The sequence below is a fragment of the Lissotriton vulgaris genome, chromosome 4_1 (assembly GCF_964263255.1).
Source record: "Lissotriton vulgaris chromosome 4_1, aLisVul1.2, whole genome shotgun sequence".
NCBI lineage: Eukaryota > Metazoa > Chordata > Amphibia > Caudata > Salamandridae > Lissotriton > Lissotriton vulgaris.
The window spans coordinates 1,349,230,355-1,349,252,777 of NC_141691.1; the positions used below are offsets into that span (position 1 = coordinate 1,349,230,355).

At 50.9% G+C, this 22,423-nt stretch overlaps 1 protein-coding gene across 1 annotated transcript in view; it reads right to left on the bottom strand.

Moving 5' to 3' along the window:
* CEP192 (centrosomal protein 192) overlaps positions 1-22,423 on the bottom strand; it is a 1,919,503-nt gene that overhangs the window by 986,770 nt on the left and 910,310 nt on the right. Inside the window, exon 23 of the mRNA XM_086965571.1 lies at positions 21,573-21,698. Coding sequence (XP_086821697.1) covers positions 21,573-21,698 — 126 coding nt within the window. The remainder of the gene's footprint in view (positions 1-21,572; positions 21,699-22,423) is intronic.

A 22,423-nucleotide genomic window follows, 5' to 3' on the forward strand; every position in this document is an offset into this window, starting at 1 on the left:
TCGGGTGGTGAGCTTGAGGGCAATCATGTTGTTCGGTGTTGGGTCTTTGCGCCAGGCTTTCTCGAGGGCTCTGCAGTTCTTCTTGGAGCTCTTGAGTTCGTCGGTGAACCATGGGGCTTTCTTGCTGCCGGGTCTGCTAGGCGGGGTCTTCAGAGGGGCGAGGTCGTCTGCGCAGTTGCTGTTCCACTTCGTGAGGTTGGTGGCCGCCTGGCTTGGGTTTGTTGCGCTGGTGGGAGGGTTCATGCTCAGGGAGGTCGCGAGCTGGTCGGCTGTGATCTTGTTCCAGCTTCTGCGTGAAACCTGTTGCTGGTGGTGGTGGATCGTGGTCCTGCTGAAGCTGAAGTGGACGCAGCTGTGGTCCGTCCAGTGGAGTCCGGTGGCATGGCTGAAGGCGATGTCCTTGCTGGATGAGAAGACTGGGTCGAGTGTGTGTCCGGCGTAGTGGGTGGGGGTGGTCACCAGTTGCTTGAGACCGAGGTTGGCGAGGTTGTCCAGCAGGGTGGTGGTGTTGCAGTCGTCGTCGTTCTCCAGGTGGAAGTTGAGGTCCCCGAGGAGGATGTAGTCCGCGGAGGGGAGGGCGTGCGGGCTGATGAAGTCGGCGATGTATTCGCGGAATTGTGTGCGTGGTCCTGGGGGTCTGTAGATGAGGGTGCCGCGGAGGGTGGTCTTGGGGTTGATGTGGATCTGGAAGTGCAGGTGTTCGGCGGGTGCGAGGGTGTCGTCGGTGTTGGTCGTGATGCGGATGGTGTTCCTGTGAACGATGGCGATGCCTCCTCCTGTCTGGTTGATGCGGTCCCTCCGGATAATCTTGTGCCCGTCCGGGATGGCGATGGCGATGTCGGGCGCTGAGGAGGCGTTCATCCAGGTTTCCGTGAGGAAGGTGACGTCTGGGGCTGTGGTGTCGAGCAGGTTCCAGAGCTCGACGGAGTGTCTGTGGATGGAGCGGGTGTTGAGCAGGATGCACTTGAGGTGGTTGCTGCTGGAGTTCGGCTTGGTCGGTGCTGGTGTGGTGCAGGTCTGAATGCAGGTGAACTTGCAGGAGTGGCAGCAGAAGGGTCCGTGGGTGCGTCTCGGGGTGGCTCTATAGCAGCCCGGGATTCTACCGGCGTTGAGTGCGTAGAGTTCGGTGGCGTCGTAGGTCAGTCGGGTCGTCTTGCGTCGGTGGGGGACAGGGGTCCTGGCACTGGGCGCGGTCCAGGCGCGACGGGCTTAACTTTGGCGTGCCTTCGGCGCACAATCGGCGCGCCCGCTGCGCGTACGCCCGGTCACCATTTATGGCGAAGTGGGAGGGAGGGAGGAGCTGGGAGGCGGGAGCGTACAGAAAGAAAAGGGGGCGTGGTCGCGAGTACGGCAGCGGGGAGCGGGGCGGGGGGCACAGGGAGAACAACAAAAAGGGGAAAAAGGTACAAATTACAACAGGGCACACTGGAGAAATACAATACAATGAGCACGAAAAATCACAGAGGGCACTGGGGATAAAATCAGAATCACACGACAACAGTTAGGCAGAGGATGCGATCCCGCTCGGGCAGCGGGGGGCGGGGTCATGGCGGCAGGCTCAGCGAGGCTGAGTGCAGCAGCGGGAGGAGGGCACACGCTGCAGCTGGTGGCCTTGCGGTGCGGGGTGTCTTGGGGTGTCCTGAAGTGCTGCAGTTAATAAGACAAAAGAACGAGGATTTGGAAGCCAGATCGAGGATGAACAACGTACGAATCACAGGAATAGCAGAGTCGACAGACATTCAAAATATGGAGAGGTACCTAGAAGAGATGATGAGAACTTTTTGGGCCTGACCTTTCTGGCATGTTTTTAATTGAACGGGCACACCACACGTTGGGCCCTAGACCAAAGCCAGGGGCGCCAGCAAGACCGATTATCGCTAGTGTCCTCAACCATAAGCCCAAAGATGTATGGTTAAGATCAGTTACTGGGCTATATTGAAGTAATAAATGTAACTGCTTACCTGGGCTGGGGGAATGTGTAATATTCTCGACCACCCTACCAAAAGAGTGGGGGTGGTATGCCAGCGACGTTACCCAATGGGATGATTCCCCTATGCTCCACACTGTGGATATGTTTATAGTTCATGTTTATGGTTCGTGGGTGGCTCACAAACTGTTTGGGGGGTTGGTGTGGGAGGAGGGAGGGAGGAGTTTTTGTTCATTTCCCCTTTCATGTCACGTTAGTAGTAAAATGTAGTTTGCGCCTGGTTTGCACGGGTGCATGCCTGTTGCTGGACCAGAGGTATTGAATTTCTGTGCTGCAAACTACAGATATCTTCCTGTTTGGTACACCCAGCGTGAACACAAGGAATAGGCAATAGAGACACACACGCACCTCAACACTGCAGAGATTATGACGAGCATCACATGCCTATCATGGAATATTAGGGGCTTAAATGACAAGAGAAAGGTTAGACTGATCCACTCTTACTTAATTAGACATGGGGTAGACATATGCCTGCTTCAGGAGACGCATCTAAAGTCTGCGACCACAAACACACTCAGGCAAAATAGATGGAGAGAGGTGGTGAAGGCTAACTACTCAAATTATTCAAGGGGGGTGGCGATATTAATACGTAGAGGCCTACATTGGAAGACACACTGCTCGCTGATTGATAAAGACGGTAGATACATCTTGCTACAGGGGAGGCTATGTAACACTCCAGAAGCAATAGTGAATACCTATGGTCCTAACGTTGATAGCCCAGCCTTCTTCCAAAATGTCTGGCAGAACATCCAGTCACTGGGGAAAGTGGCAGCATTATGGAGGGGGCGATTTCAATGTAGTGCTATTGCCTACAGCGGATAGACAGGGTGCGTCCTGTGAGCATCATCCTAAGTCAGCAGCAATGTTGTTGGACATAGTTGAAGACCTACACTTGGTGGACACATGGAGATCTCTTCACCGGAAGGCAAGAGAGGGCTCTTGCGTGTCACAACATAGGAACACCTGGTCCAGGCTGGATTATTGGTTGTTATCTAGGGACCTGCACAAGTGGGTCACGGAAGCTAAGCACCATCCACGCACATTTTACAACCATGCACCAACCCAGATCAATATGCAGATCCCACCACAGTACATATGACTATTTAGTTGGAGGTTCCCGTCTTAGAATATCCCCAGGGGTCAGACAGGATCCGGAAAGTTTTACGTAGCAGTACCCTTGCGCGTCGGAAGGCGCCGACTGTGGCTCCGCGACCGTCGTCAGCGTAGTTGGGACAAGGATGACGTCAGAGTACATAGACGCCGCCCTCGCGCGCTGACGTCAGTTCTTATACACTTTTCCGCGCCAGACATGCAGAGCCATGATAAAAACAGACAGGTGCCATGAAACAAGGGCCCTCAAAGGGAAGTACCTTAACCCTAGATATCGGTTCTCAGAACGGGGAGGATGGGTGGGGCAGTAAGGAATCTAACACTAACTACTGTTTCTTACAGATATATTGTTACCGAAGGTAAGTAACTTGTGCATCTGAAAGAAACAGGTTAGTGTTCGATTCCTTGCCTTAGAATAGATACCCCAGCAATACCAACCCCGGTGGTGGGTCTGCGAAACGATGATCACACCAGAAAGTCGTGGAGAACAGAACAGCCGAAAAAGCCATCTCTCCGGACTTGGCTGTTCAGGCAGTAGTGTCTAGCAAACGTGTGCAGCAAAGCCCACGTAGCTTCCTGACAGATGCGGTCCAGATGGAAGGAGATTGCACGTTTTGGGTACAGATGGTGGAGCCTCTCTTCCTCCTTCGAATGATGCGGAAGCGGAAAGAAGGTGGGCAAGGTGATGGACTGCCCGATGTGGAAGGCTGTGACTACTTTGGCCAGGAAAGAGGGACGTGTTCTCAAGACCACTTTGTCCGGATGGACAGAAAGGAAAGGCGGTTTAGAAGAAAGAGCCTGGAGCTCACTCACTCACTCTCCTGGCAGAGGTGATGACAACCAGGAATGCAGTCTTAAGATTAAGAAGACGGTGAGGACAATTGTGAAGTGGCTCAAATGGAGCGCACATCAGATTAGTCAGAACAAGATTCAAGTCCCACTGAGGCATGACGAAAGGAACAGGAGGAAACATGTGAGTGATGCCCTTCAAGAATCTATTTACAACAGGGGACTTAAAAAGAGAAGGCTGATCAGGAATCCTTAAGAAGGCTGAAATGGCAGAGAGGTAGCCTTTGATAGTACCCAGAGCAGAGCCCTGCTGGGCAAGAGAAATAAGAAAGAGGAGAACCTCTGAAAGAGGGGCAGAGTGGATCCACAGCCTTTGCTGTGCACCATACCACAAATCTGTTCCACCTGCAGGCATATACCGTTTTTGTGGAGGGACGCCTGGCTGCCAGAATGACATCACAGGCTTCAGGAGGTAAGTCAAATGGCCTCAACTGCCGCCGCTCAATCTCCACGCATGGAGGTGGAGGCTGGACAGGTTCGGGTGGAGGACCGTCCCCTGCTGCTGCAACAGAGGGTCCTCCTGAAGAGGCAGACAAATCGGGGAATCGATGCTCATGCTGAGTAGCTCGGGATACCAGTATCTTCGTGCCCAGTCCAGAGCCACAAGGATGACTTGGGCCCGGTCGCGCCTGATATTCTTCAGCACTCTGGGCAGAAGTGGTATAGGCGGAAAGGTGTACAACAGACCGCAGCTCCACTTGCGACGAAAAGCGTCTCCGAGCGAGTGCCGCCTTGGAACTGATGACATTGCGCGTTCTCTTCTGTGGTGAACAGATCTAACCAAGGTTCTCCACACTGCTGAAAGGGACCTTGTGCCACGTCCGAGTTCAGACACCATTCGTGAACCATCATGCACCGACAGCTGAGTTTGTCCGCCCTGGCGTTCAGGGAATCTGCCAGGTGTTGAACCACCAGGGAGATGGCCTGTTCCAGCCATTGCCAGAGGCGCAGAGGCTCCTGACAAAGGGTCCACAACCCCACCCCGCCCTGTTTGTTGCAGTACAACATTGGCTGTGGTGTTGTCCGTGAACACCTGCACTATACTTCCCCAGACAGAGGGAAGGAATGCTTTCAGGTTGATGTGGAGCCGGGACTCAGCCGGAGACCAGAGGCCTCTGATCTCCCTCTCGCCCATGTCGCCCCCCCAACCCAGGAGGGACGCATCTGTCACAACTACGTACTCCGGTTGGGGTAGGGAGAGGGATCTGCTGCTGACCCAATCGCGATCCGTGAGCCACCACTGCAACTGTCTCGTAGTGCCCTCAGAGATCAGGACGTGGTCAGACAGATTGCCCTGATGCTGGCCCCACTGAAACTTCAGCTCCAACTGCAGAGCCCGCTTCCGCCACCTGGCGTGATGCACCAGAAGGATGCAGGAGGCCATCAGCCCCAGAAGCCGCAGCGTCAACCTGACCGAGACTCGGGATAATGGCTGAAAGATCGGAATCAGAGCCTGAATATCCCGAACCCGCTGTTCGGGAGGATAAACCTGAAACTGTGCCGAATCCAGAACCGCTCCGATGAAGAGGAGCTTCTGAGAGGGACTCAAGTGTGACTTCGTCACATTGATGGAGAACCCCACCAGCCCACATCGAATGGAGTACCGTCCTGCATCTCGCCCTTCCGCAAGGGCTTGAGCGAGCTTCACCCGGGCCTCCTCCGGGCATTCCGGCAGCACTGCCGCAACCGTGTCACTCAGAGAGTGGGTGTAACGGCCCAAAAGTTAGGCGGTGTTGACTGGCCGGAACCCCAAACTAAGTGAGGAGAACAGCTTCTTGCCGAACTGTTCATACCTTTTGCATTCCCGATCTGGAGGTGCAGTCGGGAATGCGGACTGGGAATTAGAGGCCTGGATAACCAGGCTCTCGGGAGTGGGGTGGGTGGAAGCTAGGGTCGCCCAGAGACGGGCGGTGGCGTCTGGCGACGTTCCTATCTACAGGAGGGCCTGTAGCGGGCCTGGACCAGGACGTCCGTAAGAGCCTCCATCTCCTGAAATTCAGGTTCAAAGGATGGGGCTGGATAATAGAAGAATTGCTCTTCTGCCGGCGCCGAATGGGGCGTTGAGCGACGCCAGATCCGGACCGAGGGAGGGACCGGGGATGACTTTGTCAAGAGACGGCGCCGGGGGCGACACCCTGTGGGTCGACGCCACTGGGGTCGTAAGGTCGACCATCGGCGACTCTGATCCGGACCCGGATCCAGTGGGGCCCTGTGGCACCGGGACCGATGTGGCCGACGGCGCCGGGCAGAAGCACTTGGCCCGCTTGGGCTCCCAGACAGGGCCGCGGGGTCCGAAGGCACCCCTGCGGGAGCAGACTGAGGAGAGAGCGACCTCATGGCCATGAGAAAGGCATCGATCTCCTCCGGTGTCGCATTCAGCCCAGGGACCGGCGGGTATGGAGATGGCCACGAAGCCTGCGGCTCCGGCAGAGCCGCGTGGGCGGTGGCCCAAACCCCCGGCCGCATCACGCGAGCTTAGGGGGGAAGGGGTGGTGGGGAGTCGGAAGAGCGATATCGCCTCTTCGACTTCTTGTGCCTCTTACCTGAGGACTTGGAGCCCGAGGAATCGTGACGACTCGCCAAGCTTCGATGACTGTAGCCCTGCGACCGGTCCCTCGACCCCCTCCTGGACCGGGACCGTGAGCGGCGCGGGGCCGGCTGCCGGAGCTCAAGGCGCTCAAGGGACCGCTCCCGTCTAGCTTTCGACGTCAAGGCCTGGCAGTCGGGGCACGACTTGTCGTCATGGTCGGCCCCAAGGCAATAGAGGCACTGACGGTGGGGATTGGTAACCGACATCAGTTGGCTACAATCGGCACGGGGCTTGAACCCGGGCATCCCTATTGGCACAGAGTCGTAAGACTCGAAAAATGATCAAAATAGATCGAAAAAGTTTAGTCAAAAAGTGACTAAGAAGTACTGCTTTTTCCGGATCTGCGCTTGCTGGCGTGGAAAAAAGAAGAACTGACGTTAGCGCGCGAGAGCGGCGTCTATGTATTCAGACTACTTCATCCTGGCGCCAACGACGCCGACGGAGGATGCGGAGCCGCAGACGACGCCTACCGACACCCAGGGGTACTGCTACGCAAAACTTTCCGGATCCAGTCTGACGCCTGGAGAAATTCTAAGGTAAGGAATCTAACACTAACCTGTTTCTTTCAAATGTATTATATCTGTTCGTGAACATACCCATGCCCCTAAAAACTCACTTCTTTAAACAACTCCGCACTGGAGTCCTTGACCTAGTTTGGGCGGGTAGACAACCCCATGTATCTTGGAACTTATTAACCCGTTCTCTCAGGGGGGACTGGGGACCCCTGACTTCGAGCTGTATGCTTATAGTGCACAGGCACAGTACTTGCGTTTCCGGCAACATCCCACTCCGTTTAAACTGCATGTAGCGATAAAGTTCGATATGGCTGCGTCTACTCCACTCAATACAGCAGTATATCACCCTTATAGGAGGTCGCATACAGACATAAATACGGTGGAAACAATGAGATGGGCATGGAGAAATATAGCAAAGAGGGCGGGGCTCACTGAATTTTATGCTCCATCTATGCCACTGGTCGGTAATCCACTGATTGGCCCACTAACGGACAAAGCTATCACTGAGCGTGCAAGGGGTCGTGGTCTGAGGGTAGGGAGAGATCTATACCCAGATGATCTGCTCTTATCTCTCCAGCAGCTATGCGAGCCTGACCCACCGTCGGCTTCTGATATGTTGCTGTATTATCAGATAGCAATAAAAGTTTTAGAATTTAAAAAATGGGTGGCATAGTTATGTACATATCCCTGGCAGTTGACTGCCAGATTCAGGTTGTGCCGCCTCAAAGTCCAGGTATACTGGCATTGATATTAAAAAGGGGGGTTACTAGATTAGGTCTTATTCATTTTTATAATTTCGTGGCATGCCCTTCAGGTGTCTAATATTACAGCACTGGGTACATTTATAAGGCAGCCCTATGGTTCTATTCGACACAACCTCCTGGTCCTTGAAGATTTTAACATCCACCCTTGTGGAGTCCCAAGGACAACCTGCATTTCCGAGTTAGGCTGCCAATGGATGAGGGGGATGAACTTTGAACATCTTGCTCAGGGGGAATGACTAAATAATCTAATAAATGAATTTTATATGATGTGCCTGATGTCCTTATCCAACTTGCAGAGTACATTTCCTGTCCCCACCTTTAAAGGGAGAGGCAGGGGGTCTTTTATAGATAACATTTTAATTTCATCTTCTTTACAAATTTTATTCAGAGGTTTCAACACGTGGAGAGTGTCTACAGTGACCATAACCCTCTGTGTCCAAACGTGTGGTCCGCTTTTAGCGTGAATTAGCAGCGCAGCAATCAAGGGTACGCTTAGACCAACTGATGGCACAGGTTGGCTTAAATGGTCCCAGATTTCTCCAGATAACTTTTATCGTGCAGTAAGGGTCCTGTGCCTCTGAGTTAGTGTTGTGTACTTCTGCAGGTACATCCCCTGGTGAAGTTATTAGTTCCTATAATTACATCTCCACCAAGGTTGGTGAACTTTTAAGCGCATCGGCCCGCAAAGTAGCGACCTCTACCCCCAGATGGTTTGATTCTTCTTGCTCCCAGGCTGCAAAAAAGCTGAGGAAGCACTGTCAGCTAAGTCGAGAAGTCAATCTCCGGTTAGCCCGTATCACAAAGAATGTAAAACAACATTGGCTAAACTGAAAGGCGTTCTGAAGGTGGCAGCGTGGAGGGAGTTGATGGAGTCAAGTACCCTCAGGAATAGCTCTAGGTTTTGGAGCATTGTTAACAGACCACTTTTTGAATATGAAGCTGGGGGGGCTCTAAATTTGCATATTACGGAGGATGAATGGGTGCTCCATTTTAAATTAATATTTGAAAACCTTGTGGAGCAATTTGATCAGCCATGTCTGGATATGAATGCCTCTATAGTGGTATTTGAACAGGGAGAGGTTGAGGCTGCCATTGCAGGGTTAACCCGCAACAAAGCCGCAGGACCAGATGGTATTCCCCCGGATTTGTTGAAGTCTGATCCATCTTTTTGGACAGTGGTCCTCGTGACTGTGTTTAACGCAGCTGCTTTGAACGGTTGCCCTGAATCCTGGGCCACCTCTACTATAGACCCCATCTTCAAGAAGGGTGATCGGAATAGCACCTATTGCTATGGGCCAATCTCACTTCTTGATTCGGTGGTTAAGGTTGTGGGCTGTATACTTCTAGAAAGATTATCCACCTGGGCGGAGGAGCATAAGATCTTGTCTGACGTCCAGCATGGATTTCATCCTGGGAGATCAAACGTGGCCCAATGCCTTAATTTTATTATGTTATTAAACAAATATACAGTTGTGCGCCTAGGTACTGTATACCTAGCCTTCATGGACTTGTTCTCCGCATTTGATTGCGTGAATAGGGTTAAACTGTGGCAGTCCATGAGGGTGTTGGGGGTAGAGAATAACATTGTTAATTTTTTAGAGGACCTTCATAAGTCAACCAAGGTCCATGTTACATTCTCCCAGGACCTTCGTGTCTCAAGGGATTTTGAGATAAAGAGGGGAGTACGGCAAGGCTGCATTATGGCTCCACTTTTGTTTAATTTTTATATTCATCTTGATTTGGACAGAGTTTTAAGAGCTACTGGGGTAGATTATCCGTATGTAGGACAGCGTGGTCTTCCTGTACTACTTTATGCGGACGATCCGGTCCTTTTATTGAGGACTGCGTTAGGTCTACAGTCTTTGTTAGATGCATTTTCCAATTTCATGGCAGACCGGGACCTATCAATCAACAACTCGAAATCTTATATGATGCAGGTGGGGTCTCTACCAAAAAAAGATTTCAATTCAGAGTCGGACCCGCTAAAGTCCCCTGCACTGATGTTTTTTTATTATCTAGGGGTCCTTTTGGATGATTAAATAAAATGGGGGCCACTCATTTCTAGGAAAGGGGGGGGGGCGACTTGGCCCGGGTGAATGCTGCTATTTTTAAATTTTGTCTTGAAACTAGGGAAGAGACCAACTGCAGCTCTGCTGAAAGTGTACCAAGCAAAAAGTGTGGCTATAGCTAGTAATGGAAGTGAAATATGGGAGCACTTCACTGTGGATTCTCTCTAGGTGATCGAGAATAATTTTCTGAAGCGCTTGTTGTGTGTGCCGCGTGGCTTGTCAAATTTGGCGGCCCATGAGGAACTGGAAGGGGGAGGTGGGGGAGGTTTTTGAGGGAATATATTAATTGGTCTCTATGGATCAAACATGAAAACATCATGATTGCCACGTCTCCAATGGTTCCATAAAGACATTAACTAACCAGAGATGAAAATTTGACATCTCTAGCTCCCAGCCGCCAAGGGAAAAACACTCATCTGTTGCCTACGCTTTTCCACCTCCTGGGGCAAATGCATATAAAACTACATCACTCAATACACCAACACATGGATAAACTCAGGAGGGGTTACTGCGGTATTGTACGCTACACTAATTGACCATTGTTTCTCAAACAACACAATGAGAGCACTACAACGTTGGTAGGAAACCGGTCTCAACATTGTGAGAAGTCGGCCTGGTATATGATGTCCACTATTCTAGTGGGCATCCTGCACCAGTCCAAACAACCCTTATGGTGATGGTTGTAAAGTCAACCTTATAGACCAGCTATCCTTGTGGTAGCATGGACAAAGCAGTCTTAGACTACAACTTCAGAGAGCATGTGAAGCCAGCTATTTTACCAATATTAATCCCTTGAATATCAAATGAAAGGACACCACACAAGGTATATATCAAATATATATGTATTTATTACTAACACAACCCCTCTGCACTCTTTATGAGGTCAGAGTTCGAGATACGTTACAAGTTACTCATTAAGCATACTATAAGTTGCACAAATACAATGCTGCCCTAGGGGCCTCACGAACCATATACTAAGTAAGTGGTATAAGAACTGTGAGAAGTTGGCCTGATATATAATGTTACACTATTCTAGTGAGCACTTTGTATCAGTCCAAACAACCCTTATTGATGATTGGTTGCAAGTCAACCGTAGACCAGCTATCCTAGTAGCATGGACAAGAGCAGTCTTTAGGCTAAACTCTAGAGGGCGTGTTAAGCCAGCTGTTATACCATCACATATACCCCTTGAACACCAAGTGAAAGGACACCACACAAGTTGTTATGAAAATAAAAGGATATGTATTTAGAACACAACAACCCTGGACTCTTTATGAGGACATGGTGCTAAGCACAATACAAAGCTCTTAGGAAAATACGCAAAGTTGCACAATTTACACAAATGCCCGAGGGGCACGAAAAACCATATACTCTAAAAGTGGAATGCAAAATTACTAGCAGGTAAGTACTACTCTAATAGACTTTAGGATCGCTAGGACTTGACTACTGAACCTTCAGATTACTAGCAGGAGGCCTAGGGGGATCGGGTGCAGAGTGTGCACTCTCACGCGGGATGCGGGACAAAGTCTATGGATGCTAGATTTCGTAAAGTTAGTGTTATCGGACGAATCCGACTAGGTAGAGCTGAAACGAAACAGGATCTGGACCCTTGGATAGTGAGGCTATGCTGGAGCACCGAAATGCTGAGGTTACCTAGCCCAGGGGCTGCGGCTGCATAGGTCTGGAAAGACGTCGGGAATACTCGTTGCAGTCTATGGAACCTGAAAGAAGAAGTTGCTGGCAGGCGACCAGTGAAGAGATTCGGAGGGATCCAAGCCTGGATCGATGATGGAGGATACCTGTAAGCAGAGGGGACCAAGTCCTGAATCACTAGCCAGTGATCAGATGGGCACCAGGATGGCACCGGATGGAGTCACCTCGACCAGGTGAGTGGGCGACGCTGGGCTCTGCAGTCTCACGGACCAGGAGGCGTTGTCGGCGACCAGGATGGAGGTGCGAGCTGTCCCACGAAGGTATCTGCTGTCGACGTCGCTGGACCCAGGATTGGGGCAACAAGTCTTGGCAAAGGCGAGCCCACGCAGTGGAGTCAAGATGGCGTCTGGAGTGGACCAGGAGGGTCCAGGGTGCTCCTCTTTTGGAGGGGAGCAAGGGCCAGTCTGGAGCAACCAGACCAGCGGTGGTGTCGTCGTGGAGCGTCGTCAGGAGGGCCAAAAGCCAGCAGGCAAGTAGCCGGACAACGCGGTGAGCAGCAAAGAGCAGAAGGGCCCCACGCAGATCTGGTGGATGCTGGGGGGCTGGACTTCGGTGCTGGAGCTGCTCAGGGTCAGGGCTTCTCGAACCCCAAAGCACTCACTCGAGGATCCCTCGGCGGTCGTGCTGGATAAGCGTCGTGCAGTTCTGAAGATGGCCGGTCCCTCGAGGTCTCGTCACACCCACGGATCTCAGCTGAGCTGACGATGTAGGTAGAGGTCAGAGGTGCCAGGGAAGCTGGGTCTCGTCGTGCTGGTCGGTCGGATTCTGGAGGAAGGACGTGCAGCAAACTGCAGTGTTCTTAGATGGTCCCTGCGGGTGCAGGGTGACTACTCCTTAGTCACAAGGGAGAAATCTTAGGAAGAAGTCTTGAGTTCCTTTCGTAGAAAGTAGTTTCAGGATTCAAAGATGATCTAATTTGGAAGGGGGCCCGCTCCTATCTTTATACTAGGAAAAGGGGCTGGCACGCGACTAGGTCATGCCCATGGGTGGGATCAGGAAGGGGGGTGGTTACACCCCTCTCCCATGCCGGACTTTCCCCAGGTCAGGGGCTGGTGTGCCCCTGGAACTGGTTCTAGCCGGCCTATGCATAGTGAGCACCGGGGTGCCACTTGCAGTCACCTTCCTCTAAAGCCCTGCCTACCCAGGATACACAAAACCCTGTCTGGGATGGTGCTAGCACCGCCCCTGACAGGAAACCCTTTGTCCAAGCCTCCCTCGCTGGAAGGACTCCCAGCAGCAGGAGGTCAGACTTGTGTCTGTGGTGGCAGCATCCATGTTGTGATGCTGAGGCTTGAGTTAGCTTTAACCGGGGTTCACAGTTACATACATGTCGTGTCCCTCCAGAAGGGTGGAATGCTAACCCCGTCGCCAGAATTGGCGAGGGGTTAGTATTCCAATTCATATGACACCTTACTCGACATGTTTTGATAAAGCGATACCAGAGATAGCATATAACCGCGAGGATTATAATGCACTTAAGAGTATATGGTACGCGTTATCATGGAACAGCTATTAGGACTTGGTTCCGCAAGCTGCAAACGGGCTCAGCTCATGCCAGAGCACCATCTCACATAATTCCAAGCACTCTGCCTTCAGGATTGTCAAGGCCTGCTATAGGAGTGACTGATAGGAATCTATGTGTCCATTTTAGGGTTAGATATAGGTATACTATATCTAAAGCAAAGGGTGATTACGCCACCTTGCCCCAGCTGTCGTGCAGCCAGTTGGGTCAGATTTAGATGGCCAGCCAGGGGTGGCATAATACCTGCTGCAGCCCCTGGTAGGCCCTGGGTACACCTATGCCCTGAGTTACAGGGTCTGATAAGGTCGCCCAGTACCAATTGGTTATGTACCCAAGGTACAGGGAATCCATTTTACAGAGAGCGCAGTAGGCCTCTGGCCCTGAATAGCAGGGTCCCAGGTCAACTAAGTCGGAAAACCAGCAAAACACCGGGCAAAAAGTTGGGGGCAACCATAGTCGGGTATCCACCTTCCTACAAGAACCACTTCAAGAAAGGTGAATAGGCCTAGGGCATTGTTGGGGCTACACTACAGGACCAAAGGTTTGGAAGTAGGAGACCCAAGGGAGACGCGTGCAGTGTGGGAACACACACGCAAGCTACCATTGACTTACAATGGAGAACGAATAAGTTACAAAGTTACTGATTAGGGACACTTCCGGGTGGACTGCGGTGAAACCCTTTTAAACTAGGACACTTGAATAGTCAATAACCACAGGAGCACCAGAGTACTCTAGTTACCTCACCCAGGGAAGCCGGGTGCATAGGTGTCTTTTCGTGTCAGGTTTCGTCGATGCTTTCAATGGAGACCAGCAAAAGAAGTGCTGCAGGAGGCCAAAGGAAGAGTGTCCGGGTGGATCCAAGGATGGATTGAGGAAATGAAGAACCTGAAAGCAGAGGGGACAGAGTCTGGGTCACTAGCCAGTGACCAGGATGGAACCAGGTGATGTCGCGATGCAAACAGGTGAAGCTTGTCTCTGCAGCCACGAGGACCATGTGGCGTCGACGACGACCAGGAGCTGGAGTCGAGCTGTCCAACGAAGGCTCTAGTTGACTGCGGTGTCGGTATACGGATTGGACCCAACAAGCCTTGGTAACTGCAACCCACGCAGGATGTGAAGGTTCGCTTCAGTTCAGACCAGCAGGGTCTGAGGAGCTTCTCTTTTGGAAGGAAGCTGGAGCAAGCCCAGAGCAACCAGGCAAGCGTTGAAAATTTAAAGGATCGTCTTCAGGGGGCTCACTAGCCAACGGGCTAGCAACCGGGAAGACGCGTCGAGCTGAAATACAGGATCGGCCCACGCGGCACGTGTGGAGGGCTGAGCTCTTGTGCAGATGCTGCTCGGGTCTGGGGCTTCTCTTACCCCAATGCACAACTGCGAGGGTGCCTCGGTCGTTGCACAATTAGCAAAGTGCAGGTAGTCCAGGATAACCGGTCCCACTTCTCTTGCGCCCGCCACGGGTCTCAGCTTTGCTGTGGATGTGGATTGAAGTCGGAGAAGTCTGGAAGTCCAGTTTCTGAGTTGCTGAGTCGCCTGGTTCCTTCTGGAGTGTCGACAAAGCAAACTGGAAAGTTACTGGTGCTGCCTGTTTGAACAGGGTGGTCACTCCTTGACCACAAGGGAGATGTATTCAGTCTTCCAGCCGATATGGCACGTCGAAGGTCCAAGAGTTTCGTTTCAGAGTTTCTTTTCAGGATAATCTAATGTCTCTAGACACAGCTCCTAACTTTATACTAAACTAAGGTATGTACCTAAATAAAGTACATGGTATCAGTTTAGAAAGAGAACAGCTGGGCTGTGGGTTTGATTAGCTGGCCCACAGCCACACTAAAGTCGAAAAACCAGAAATCACAGCAAAAAGTGGGAGTTACCCTAAGAAGCAGACCCTACTCTCCTACAAACATATTCCTGGAGAATGACTGGGAAACCTTTCAGGCAGACTATAACACAGGATAAGTACAGCTATTGCGAAATTCTCTACCACTGCCATTGGTCCCCAGCATGCTTGTGTACTGCACACCTCATGGCCTCTTGTGGTTGGAGGTGCATTGAACAGGACTGTGTTGGACCTCCCCCTTCTGGCAGGTTTACCCCTAAACTTTTTGCTTTGTGTGGTGACCCAGTGCTAGTGATTTTTGGCTCCTGCGCACTTTCACTGTGTCCCAGTGGAAAGTGCGTGCGCACTCCGAGTGCGTGTAGTGAGGTTGGCCTGCCCTCCCATAGGAATGCATGGTGAATGTATGTGTTCATGTTAGTTCCTGATGCGTGGGGAGTGCAGGTGCGAGTTTGGTATGTGCGGACTTGTGTGATTAAATGCTGCGCAATGATGTATGAGGCGTGATTGTGTCTAGTGTGGAAGTGCCACTTCTAGAAGTTGGCATGTTTGTGTAATTGTGTCTGGCGTATGATTGGCTGGAGCCGGCTGGTGAGCCTGGCTCCAGGAGTCAGGATGGGTCTGCCCCGGTGGGCAGTGTTGAGATTAGCATGCTGATGGCTGGGGAGGAGTGCACCTAGGACCTGAATAGGGCTGGGCTTTCCCCACACAATGCTGGCTCCGCCCCCCTGTGGTGTGACTGATGACCCTATCCATCCTGTGAATGGGCAGAGGGGCTGAGAAAAACAAAGTGCTAAGGAACCAGTTGTATCTGGTTCGCCCCTTGCCTGCACCTTGTACAACAAAGATTTACTGTATAAAAGGGGCTGTGTCCCCTTACAAAATGTTCTTCCTGATCCAAGCTGAGGGGGGGGGGGGGGGCCTGCTGCTGCTGGGGGCCAGGAGGACTGCCACTGGGGATTGCCTCCCTGCCTAGGAGGACCCTGTGAGCTGGCCCCTGGGCCCAGCCTTGCCCCCCACCCCCTTAAGGACTGGTTGCTGGACTTTGGGGGCATTGGCGCATGAGAAGCGCTTTACTTTTACCTTGCTGAAGCACTACAGCGCCTGGGAGCACTGGATTTGCCCCCTAGCACCTGGAGCTGCGATCCTTCCTTCCTCGAGGGATTCCCCAGCGTGAGGATCCCCCCTTTTAGCGAGTCTTGCGGCATGGGAGTCCACCCCGCTTATTTGCCGCTTCTTGCCCATTTTTGTGCATTTTTTAATGGGTGACCACCCCGTATTGCCGGGAAAATCACGGCCGCAGCCCCGAGCTCTCCCCGGCCACAGAGAAAGCAGCCGCAGGCGTCACCGCTCAGCCGCGCTGGGATTGGCCCAGCCGGCGGAGCCTCCCGCCGCATCATCAGCGAAGGACGCTCCACACTGAAGCCGCGCTGTGTCTCGCAGAGGAGCGGGAGCTCAGGTGCCGCAGCCTACGAGAGGAGCCGCCGCCTGGAGGAGCAGGCGGGGCTCCGGGGAGAAGCAGAGTCCGGCCACTGCACAGGAGTCAGCAGGACTCGGCAAGGCCGGTGAGTGGAGACCCGTGGTGTTTGTTTGGGGAAGAGGAGGAGGCGTCGGGGCACATTGCTGGTGCCCGCCCATCCCCTCCAGTGCCAGGGCCTTGGTATTTGAAGCCCGAGAGGCCCCCCCCCCCCCCGAGAGGGGCTCCTACGTTGCGGGGGCATTTCTCCAGAGCCTGAGAGGCTCCGACCTGGGGCATTGTTGCTTGAGCCCATGAGGTTCCACGGGGGCATTTGGTTCCCTCGAGTCCCTCAAGAGGGACTCCAACGTCTGGCCGCATTTTCTTTAAAGCCCGAGAGGCTCAAGACGGCATATTTGTTTTACGAGCCCTGGGCGGCTCTTGAGTGCCGCATTTGTTCTCGAGCCCTGAGAGGCTCCAACGTCTTCGGGGGCAGCATTTTCCTTCGCGGTAGAGCAGCCCCGGAAGGGAGCGAGCCGCTCCCACCTTGCCCCACAGTTTGTTCTCGAGCCCAGCAAGGCTCACGGGGCGATGAGTGTCTTGGTGGCCAGAGTCTGCGAGGCTCCACCGTGTTGGTCCTATCATTAATACAGCTGCCCAGCACTTAGTGGGCAGCTGCTCCGTTTAGGTCCCTCCTGACATTGGGACACAGGGCGTTTCAGCCCCAGAGAGGCCAGTTGGCCTGGGGACAGTCACAGGTTGTGACCTATGTGATTTCTGCGCAATTGTTCTTTGCTGCACCTCTGAATTTGTTTTTATGTGTCATGTGCTTTACTCCCTACACCACTGAATGTATGTTTATGCATCATGTGGTTTCCCCTACACCTCTGAATGTTGTGATGCATCATGTGTAATGTTCTTATGCATATACCACTAAATGTATTGTGATACTTAGGTGGTTGTTCTTCCTAGTACAGGTGTTGCTAGTGAGGTCCTGGTTCCTTGTGTGACATTCTCCTAAGGTGGTTAGGGTTGCGTAGGTGGTACTTACCTGTTACCAGTGAAAACTGGTTGTGTGCTACATTTGCTATTGTGTGCTACAAGTGTTATATGTTCTAAGTGTTACTTCTACAAAGTGCCAATTCTACAAAGTGCTAGTTCTAAAAATGCTTATTACTGACAGTGGTCCATGTGGCCCTGTCCTGTACATATATCCCCTGTAAATTTCGCCTGTGCCTGTTGGCACATTGTAAAGTATGTTTATTATCTAATGTGTTTGGTATAATACAAAGGCTATTTTTATATATAACCTTGTGTGGAGTTTCCTTTGTGGTGGGCCTTGGGTGTTGTTGCTGGGTGCGCGCGCACTTAACCTACATAGCCTCCGAGATTAGCCTTGCTGCTCGCGTCACATTACCTAGAGGGTGAGCAGGGGTTATCTTTGGCGTCTAACTCCCTTGCCCTGACTAGAGTGGTGGTTTCTGCCTGGCTTTGGAGAAAGCCTTAGCCAACCGGAAATGCCATTTCTAACAGACTGCAACATAGTTCATGTACAATGGGAGTGCACCATGCTGAATAAATTCTGGACACAGATCTGGAACTACCTAAAAAGTGAAATGCAGGTGGCTAGACCATTAACTGCACATTTGGTCCTCTACACAATTCTTCTACTCTAACCTCCGTGTTGCAATGCATCAACAGATGGCTCTCCACAGCCAATGGCATGGCCAAGTTAGAGATACTGCGCTACTGGTTGATGGCCCATGTTCCCACTTTCCAGTTCTGGCTGGACAGTATTAGGACATGAGGCTCTTTGAGAGAATAATTTACAACTTAAACAACAAGTTGCAGATATTTGAAGACATCTGGGGTCTGTTCCTCAAGTGCTGACTGTTCTCATGAATCTACCCAACCCAAGAGTACATTGAATCCACCGCCATACCCCTGATACTTTTGAGACCCCCAACTCATCAACCACTCTTCACTAGATACCAGCTTGCAACATAATTCAGCCTTGTAGAGCATGGCTCCCCTGCTCCGCATTTCCTAAAGAGAGGGCGCAAAAAGCTGCAAACACGACCATCAGGGCACCTACTCCCATTTGAGTTTTCCTGTCCACACTGATTTGTAATTTAACCACCCTTCATTTTCATTTTCTGATGTTTATTCCTAGTTGCTTACTGATCTACTTTTTATCACTGTTGGGTATCATGGTATGCTCCTTGAAGAGATGTGTGAATATTGGTTGCGGTCAATGTATTGCTTTTTACAGTGATTAATATGTGGAACCTATGCTGTATGTTTAAATTGATCATAGTAAATGAAAAAATATTCAAAATACATAAATACATTTAAGCAAAAGATTACTTCCTAAAAAATTGAACCATTATTTTAAGGACAAAAAAAACTCAACACATACACTTTTATAGTAAATCCCACCTCCATCATAGGGTTCATGTAAGAAATTGAATTTGAGAATTTATTATTTTGAGTGGGTGACTACCTACCTCAAGAAATAATCTCAACCCTTGACACAGTGAACGCTTAAAGGTAGTAAATTAACCTGAGCTCAACCCCCTATTAGCTATGGCATAGAGCAGGTCAAGTCAAATGCAAAACAATAAATCCCAAGTCAAATTACAAAAAGAGTAAAATGTAATTAACAAATTGACATCACAATTACAAAACACCAATAGGGGAACCAGAGAGATGATTTTTTTTAAAGTTGTGGGTAGAAATAGTGAATGCTTGAAGAAGACTGGGACCCTAGGTGCAATTTGAGGCCAACCGAGATAGAGCGCAGGCAGGACATATCAATCAAGATCATCTTGGTCAAAAGTGATACCTTCTGGCGTAGTCGTTTAGGACTCAACCAACCACAGGAGTACAATTCTAAGGCTACAAGGACATTTGGGGAGGACACCTAACGATTATCAGTGCATCAGGAAGAGTCAAACAGCAAAATCCAGTTGCCAATGGTCAGCCGAGTACTTTCAGGAAATGGCTTCTTGCAGATTGGTGTCTGCCTGTAGTCAGATAGGAGAGCAACCAACTGACCCGTTAAGTCTACTTCTTCGCACTGCGTACAAGAGGGAGCAGGTTCAGCACTCAATGGCTCCTCATGTCACAGATAGCAGGTCCAGACCGAGAGAAGGACTAGGGATGGCGCCATCCGGGGACGGCGCCTGGGCCGACACCCTGGGGGTCGACCCCGGTGGGGTCGTAAGGTCGACTAGCGGCAACCAGGATTTGGACCCGGATCCAGTGGGGCCCTGTGGCGCCGGGGCCGAAGCAGCTGACTGTGCCGGGGCCGAAGCAGCCGGCGGCGCCGGGGCCGAAGCAGCCGGCGGCGAAGCACCAGACGGCGCCAGGGCCGAAGCACCAGACGGCGCCGGGGCCGAAGCACCAGACGGCGCCGGGGCCGAAGCACCAGACGGCGCCTGGGCCGAAGCACTGGGCCCGCTTGTGCTCCCAGCCGGGGCCAAGGCCCGAAGGCGCCCCTGCGGAACCCAACTGAGGAGAGAGCGACCTCATGGCCAAGAGGAAGGCATCGATCTCCTCCCGCGTCGCGTTCAGCCCAGGGTCCGGCGGGTATGGAGCTGGCAGTGACGCCTGCAGCTCCGGCGGAGCCGCGTGGGCGGTGTCGCCCGAACCCCCGGCCGCCTCTGGCGAGCATCGGGGGGGAATCGGAAGAGCGCTGTCGCCTCTTCGACTTCTTGTGCCTCTTACCTGAGGACTTGGAGCCCGACGAATGGTGAAGACTCGCCGAGCTTAGACGACTGTAGCCCCATGATCGATCACTCGAACCCCTCCTGGACCGGGAGCGGAGCAGGGCCAACTGCCAGAGCTCAAGACGCTTATGGGACCGCTCCTGCCTAGCTTTTAACGCCAAGGCCCGGCAGTCGGGGCACGACTGGCAATAGAGGCAGCGACGGTGGGGATCGGTAACTGACATCAGTCGGTTGCAATCAGCACAGGGCTTGAACCCGGGCATCCCTATCGGCACCGAGAGTCGTCTGACTCGAAAAATGATCAAAAAGATCGAAACATTTTAGCCAAAAAGTGACTAAGTACTGCTTTTTCCAGATCTGCGTTTGCCGGCGAGGAAAAAAGATGAACTGACGCCTGAGCGCGAGAGCGGCGTCTAAGTACTCCGACGAGGTCATTCCGGGGCCAACGACGCCGACGACGGACACGAAACCGCAGACGACGCCTATCAACGCGCAGGGGTACTGCTACGCAAAACTTTCCGGATCCAGTCTGACACCTGGGGATATTCTAAGGTAAGGAATCTACCACTAGCCTGTTTCTTTCAGATACAAAGTCCCACTTCACCTTGCTCGCGGTAAAATCCAGAAAGTTCTCAAGAACTTGGCCTTGGAACTTTGGACCTTGGCCCCCAAATCTTCCAATTCTAAAAGGTGAACCACTAAAGTAACTGCATTGCATTGAATTTCCTGTTGTCTTTTTCGCAATGTATTGTGCGCAATTGCATACAACTGATTATCCACAATTTAGTGTGATTTTCCTGTATTGAGCAAAGTATTTACCTTGTACCCGAAGTGCTTGGTCAAATATTTATATAAAAGGTACTAATTTTCTAATCCGGGCTAGACTTCATTAAGCGTGGGTATCATTAATTACCTCTGTTAGTACAAGAAATGCTTAGCCTTACACCTCCTGATAAGCCTAACTGCATGCCTCCATTAGCCTCAAATAGAGGGTTAGTATTATCTACTTTTGCTTCTGTAAATCTATAAAGGTGTCCCTAACCTCTATGTACAGTCTACCCCCCTGTGGTGCAAAACATAGAGACGTTGGTTTCCTACAATGTTGAATTATGGAACAGACTTAAAGGCTTTAAACTGATTTTGGAGGTTGAACCAAAAGTACAGTAACAGGACTTTCAATTCTTCTCTTTTTCTCACTTGGACAGTGGCATTTCGAAGACCTGCAATTGCTTATTATGAATACCTATTGTGTTTTTCACTACCCGGCTGTTGATGAACACAATTGGATTTAATCTCCTTCGAGTGTCCTGGGACTGTTCAGCTTGACACATCCAAGAGTCAATTGGAATAAACATCAGTCCAAGGGATTGAGACAATTAATGAAATATCTAATATTTTAAGATTGTGCAAAACTTTTAAAATTAAATATACTTACAGCAGTAATCACTAGCCTGATGGGCACAGTGACCTGAGTTTTGTTTATTAGTTTTAAAGGAAGGGCTTTCCAACTGCCCAATGGAAGATCTCCAAAATCTAGACAGCCTGTCTTTCCTGCATCAACCTGTTGAATACAAGAAAAACAATCAAGCTTATGTGAACTAAAGTAATGGAGAAATACTATACTTACATACACACACCCTGAAAATATCTAATTAGAAACACAATTTAGCATAAAAGAAATGGGACATTCGGAACCAGAAAACATGCCATTGTGTTAACTTAAAACGCACAAACCATAGGTTTAAATGAAATCACACACGCTCAAGAAATTAGAACCTATTAAACACAGTACAAAATGTATGATGAATAATATGTTAATTAAAAACACTAGCAATTAAATAACATAAAAAGTCAACATAATCATACAAGTGACTAATATACACGTTATCCTTCAGCCATTCTCTCCAACCCCATTCCTCAAATACCTGGACTTGCAGTGAGGTACCGGATTCTTTACAATAGTAAGTAAGCAGACCATGCCAGCGAATGTCTGGGACACAGCCCACTCACTATTAACCCCACCACTATAAAGGGTACTAACTATTTAAAGGGAGTAACTACAGAGAGTAACTGTACTGAACAGTACCCACTCAGACATCTTTATTTCTACAGAAAAGAATATTCCCAAGCATAGGAAAATCACATGATAGTTGACAACTTCGACCAAAACCTACAGGCAACAAACAGTAGTCATCTAAACTCTGCCTCGTAGATCATTAACCGTGAGGGACTTTGAAAAGCCACTGACTGTGTTTTTAATTGACCTTTTGTTGACTTCAATAGGTT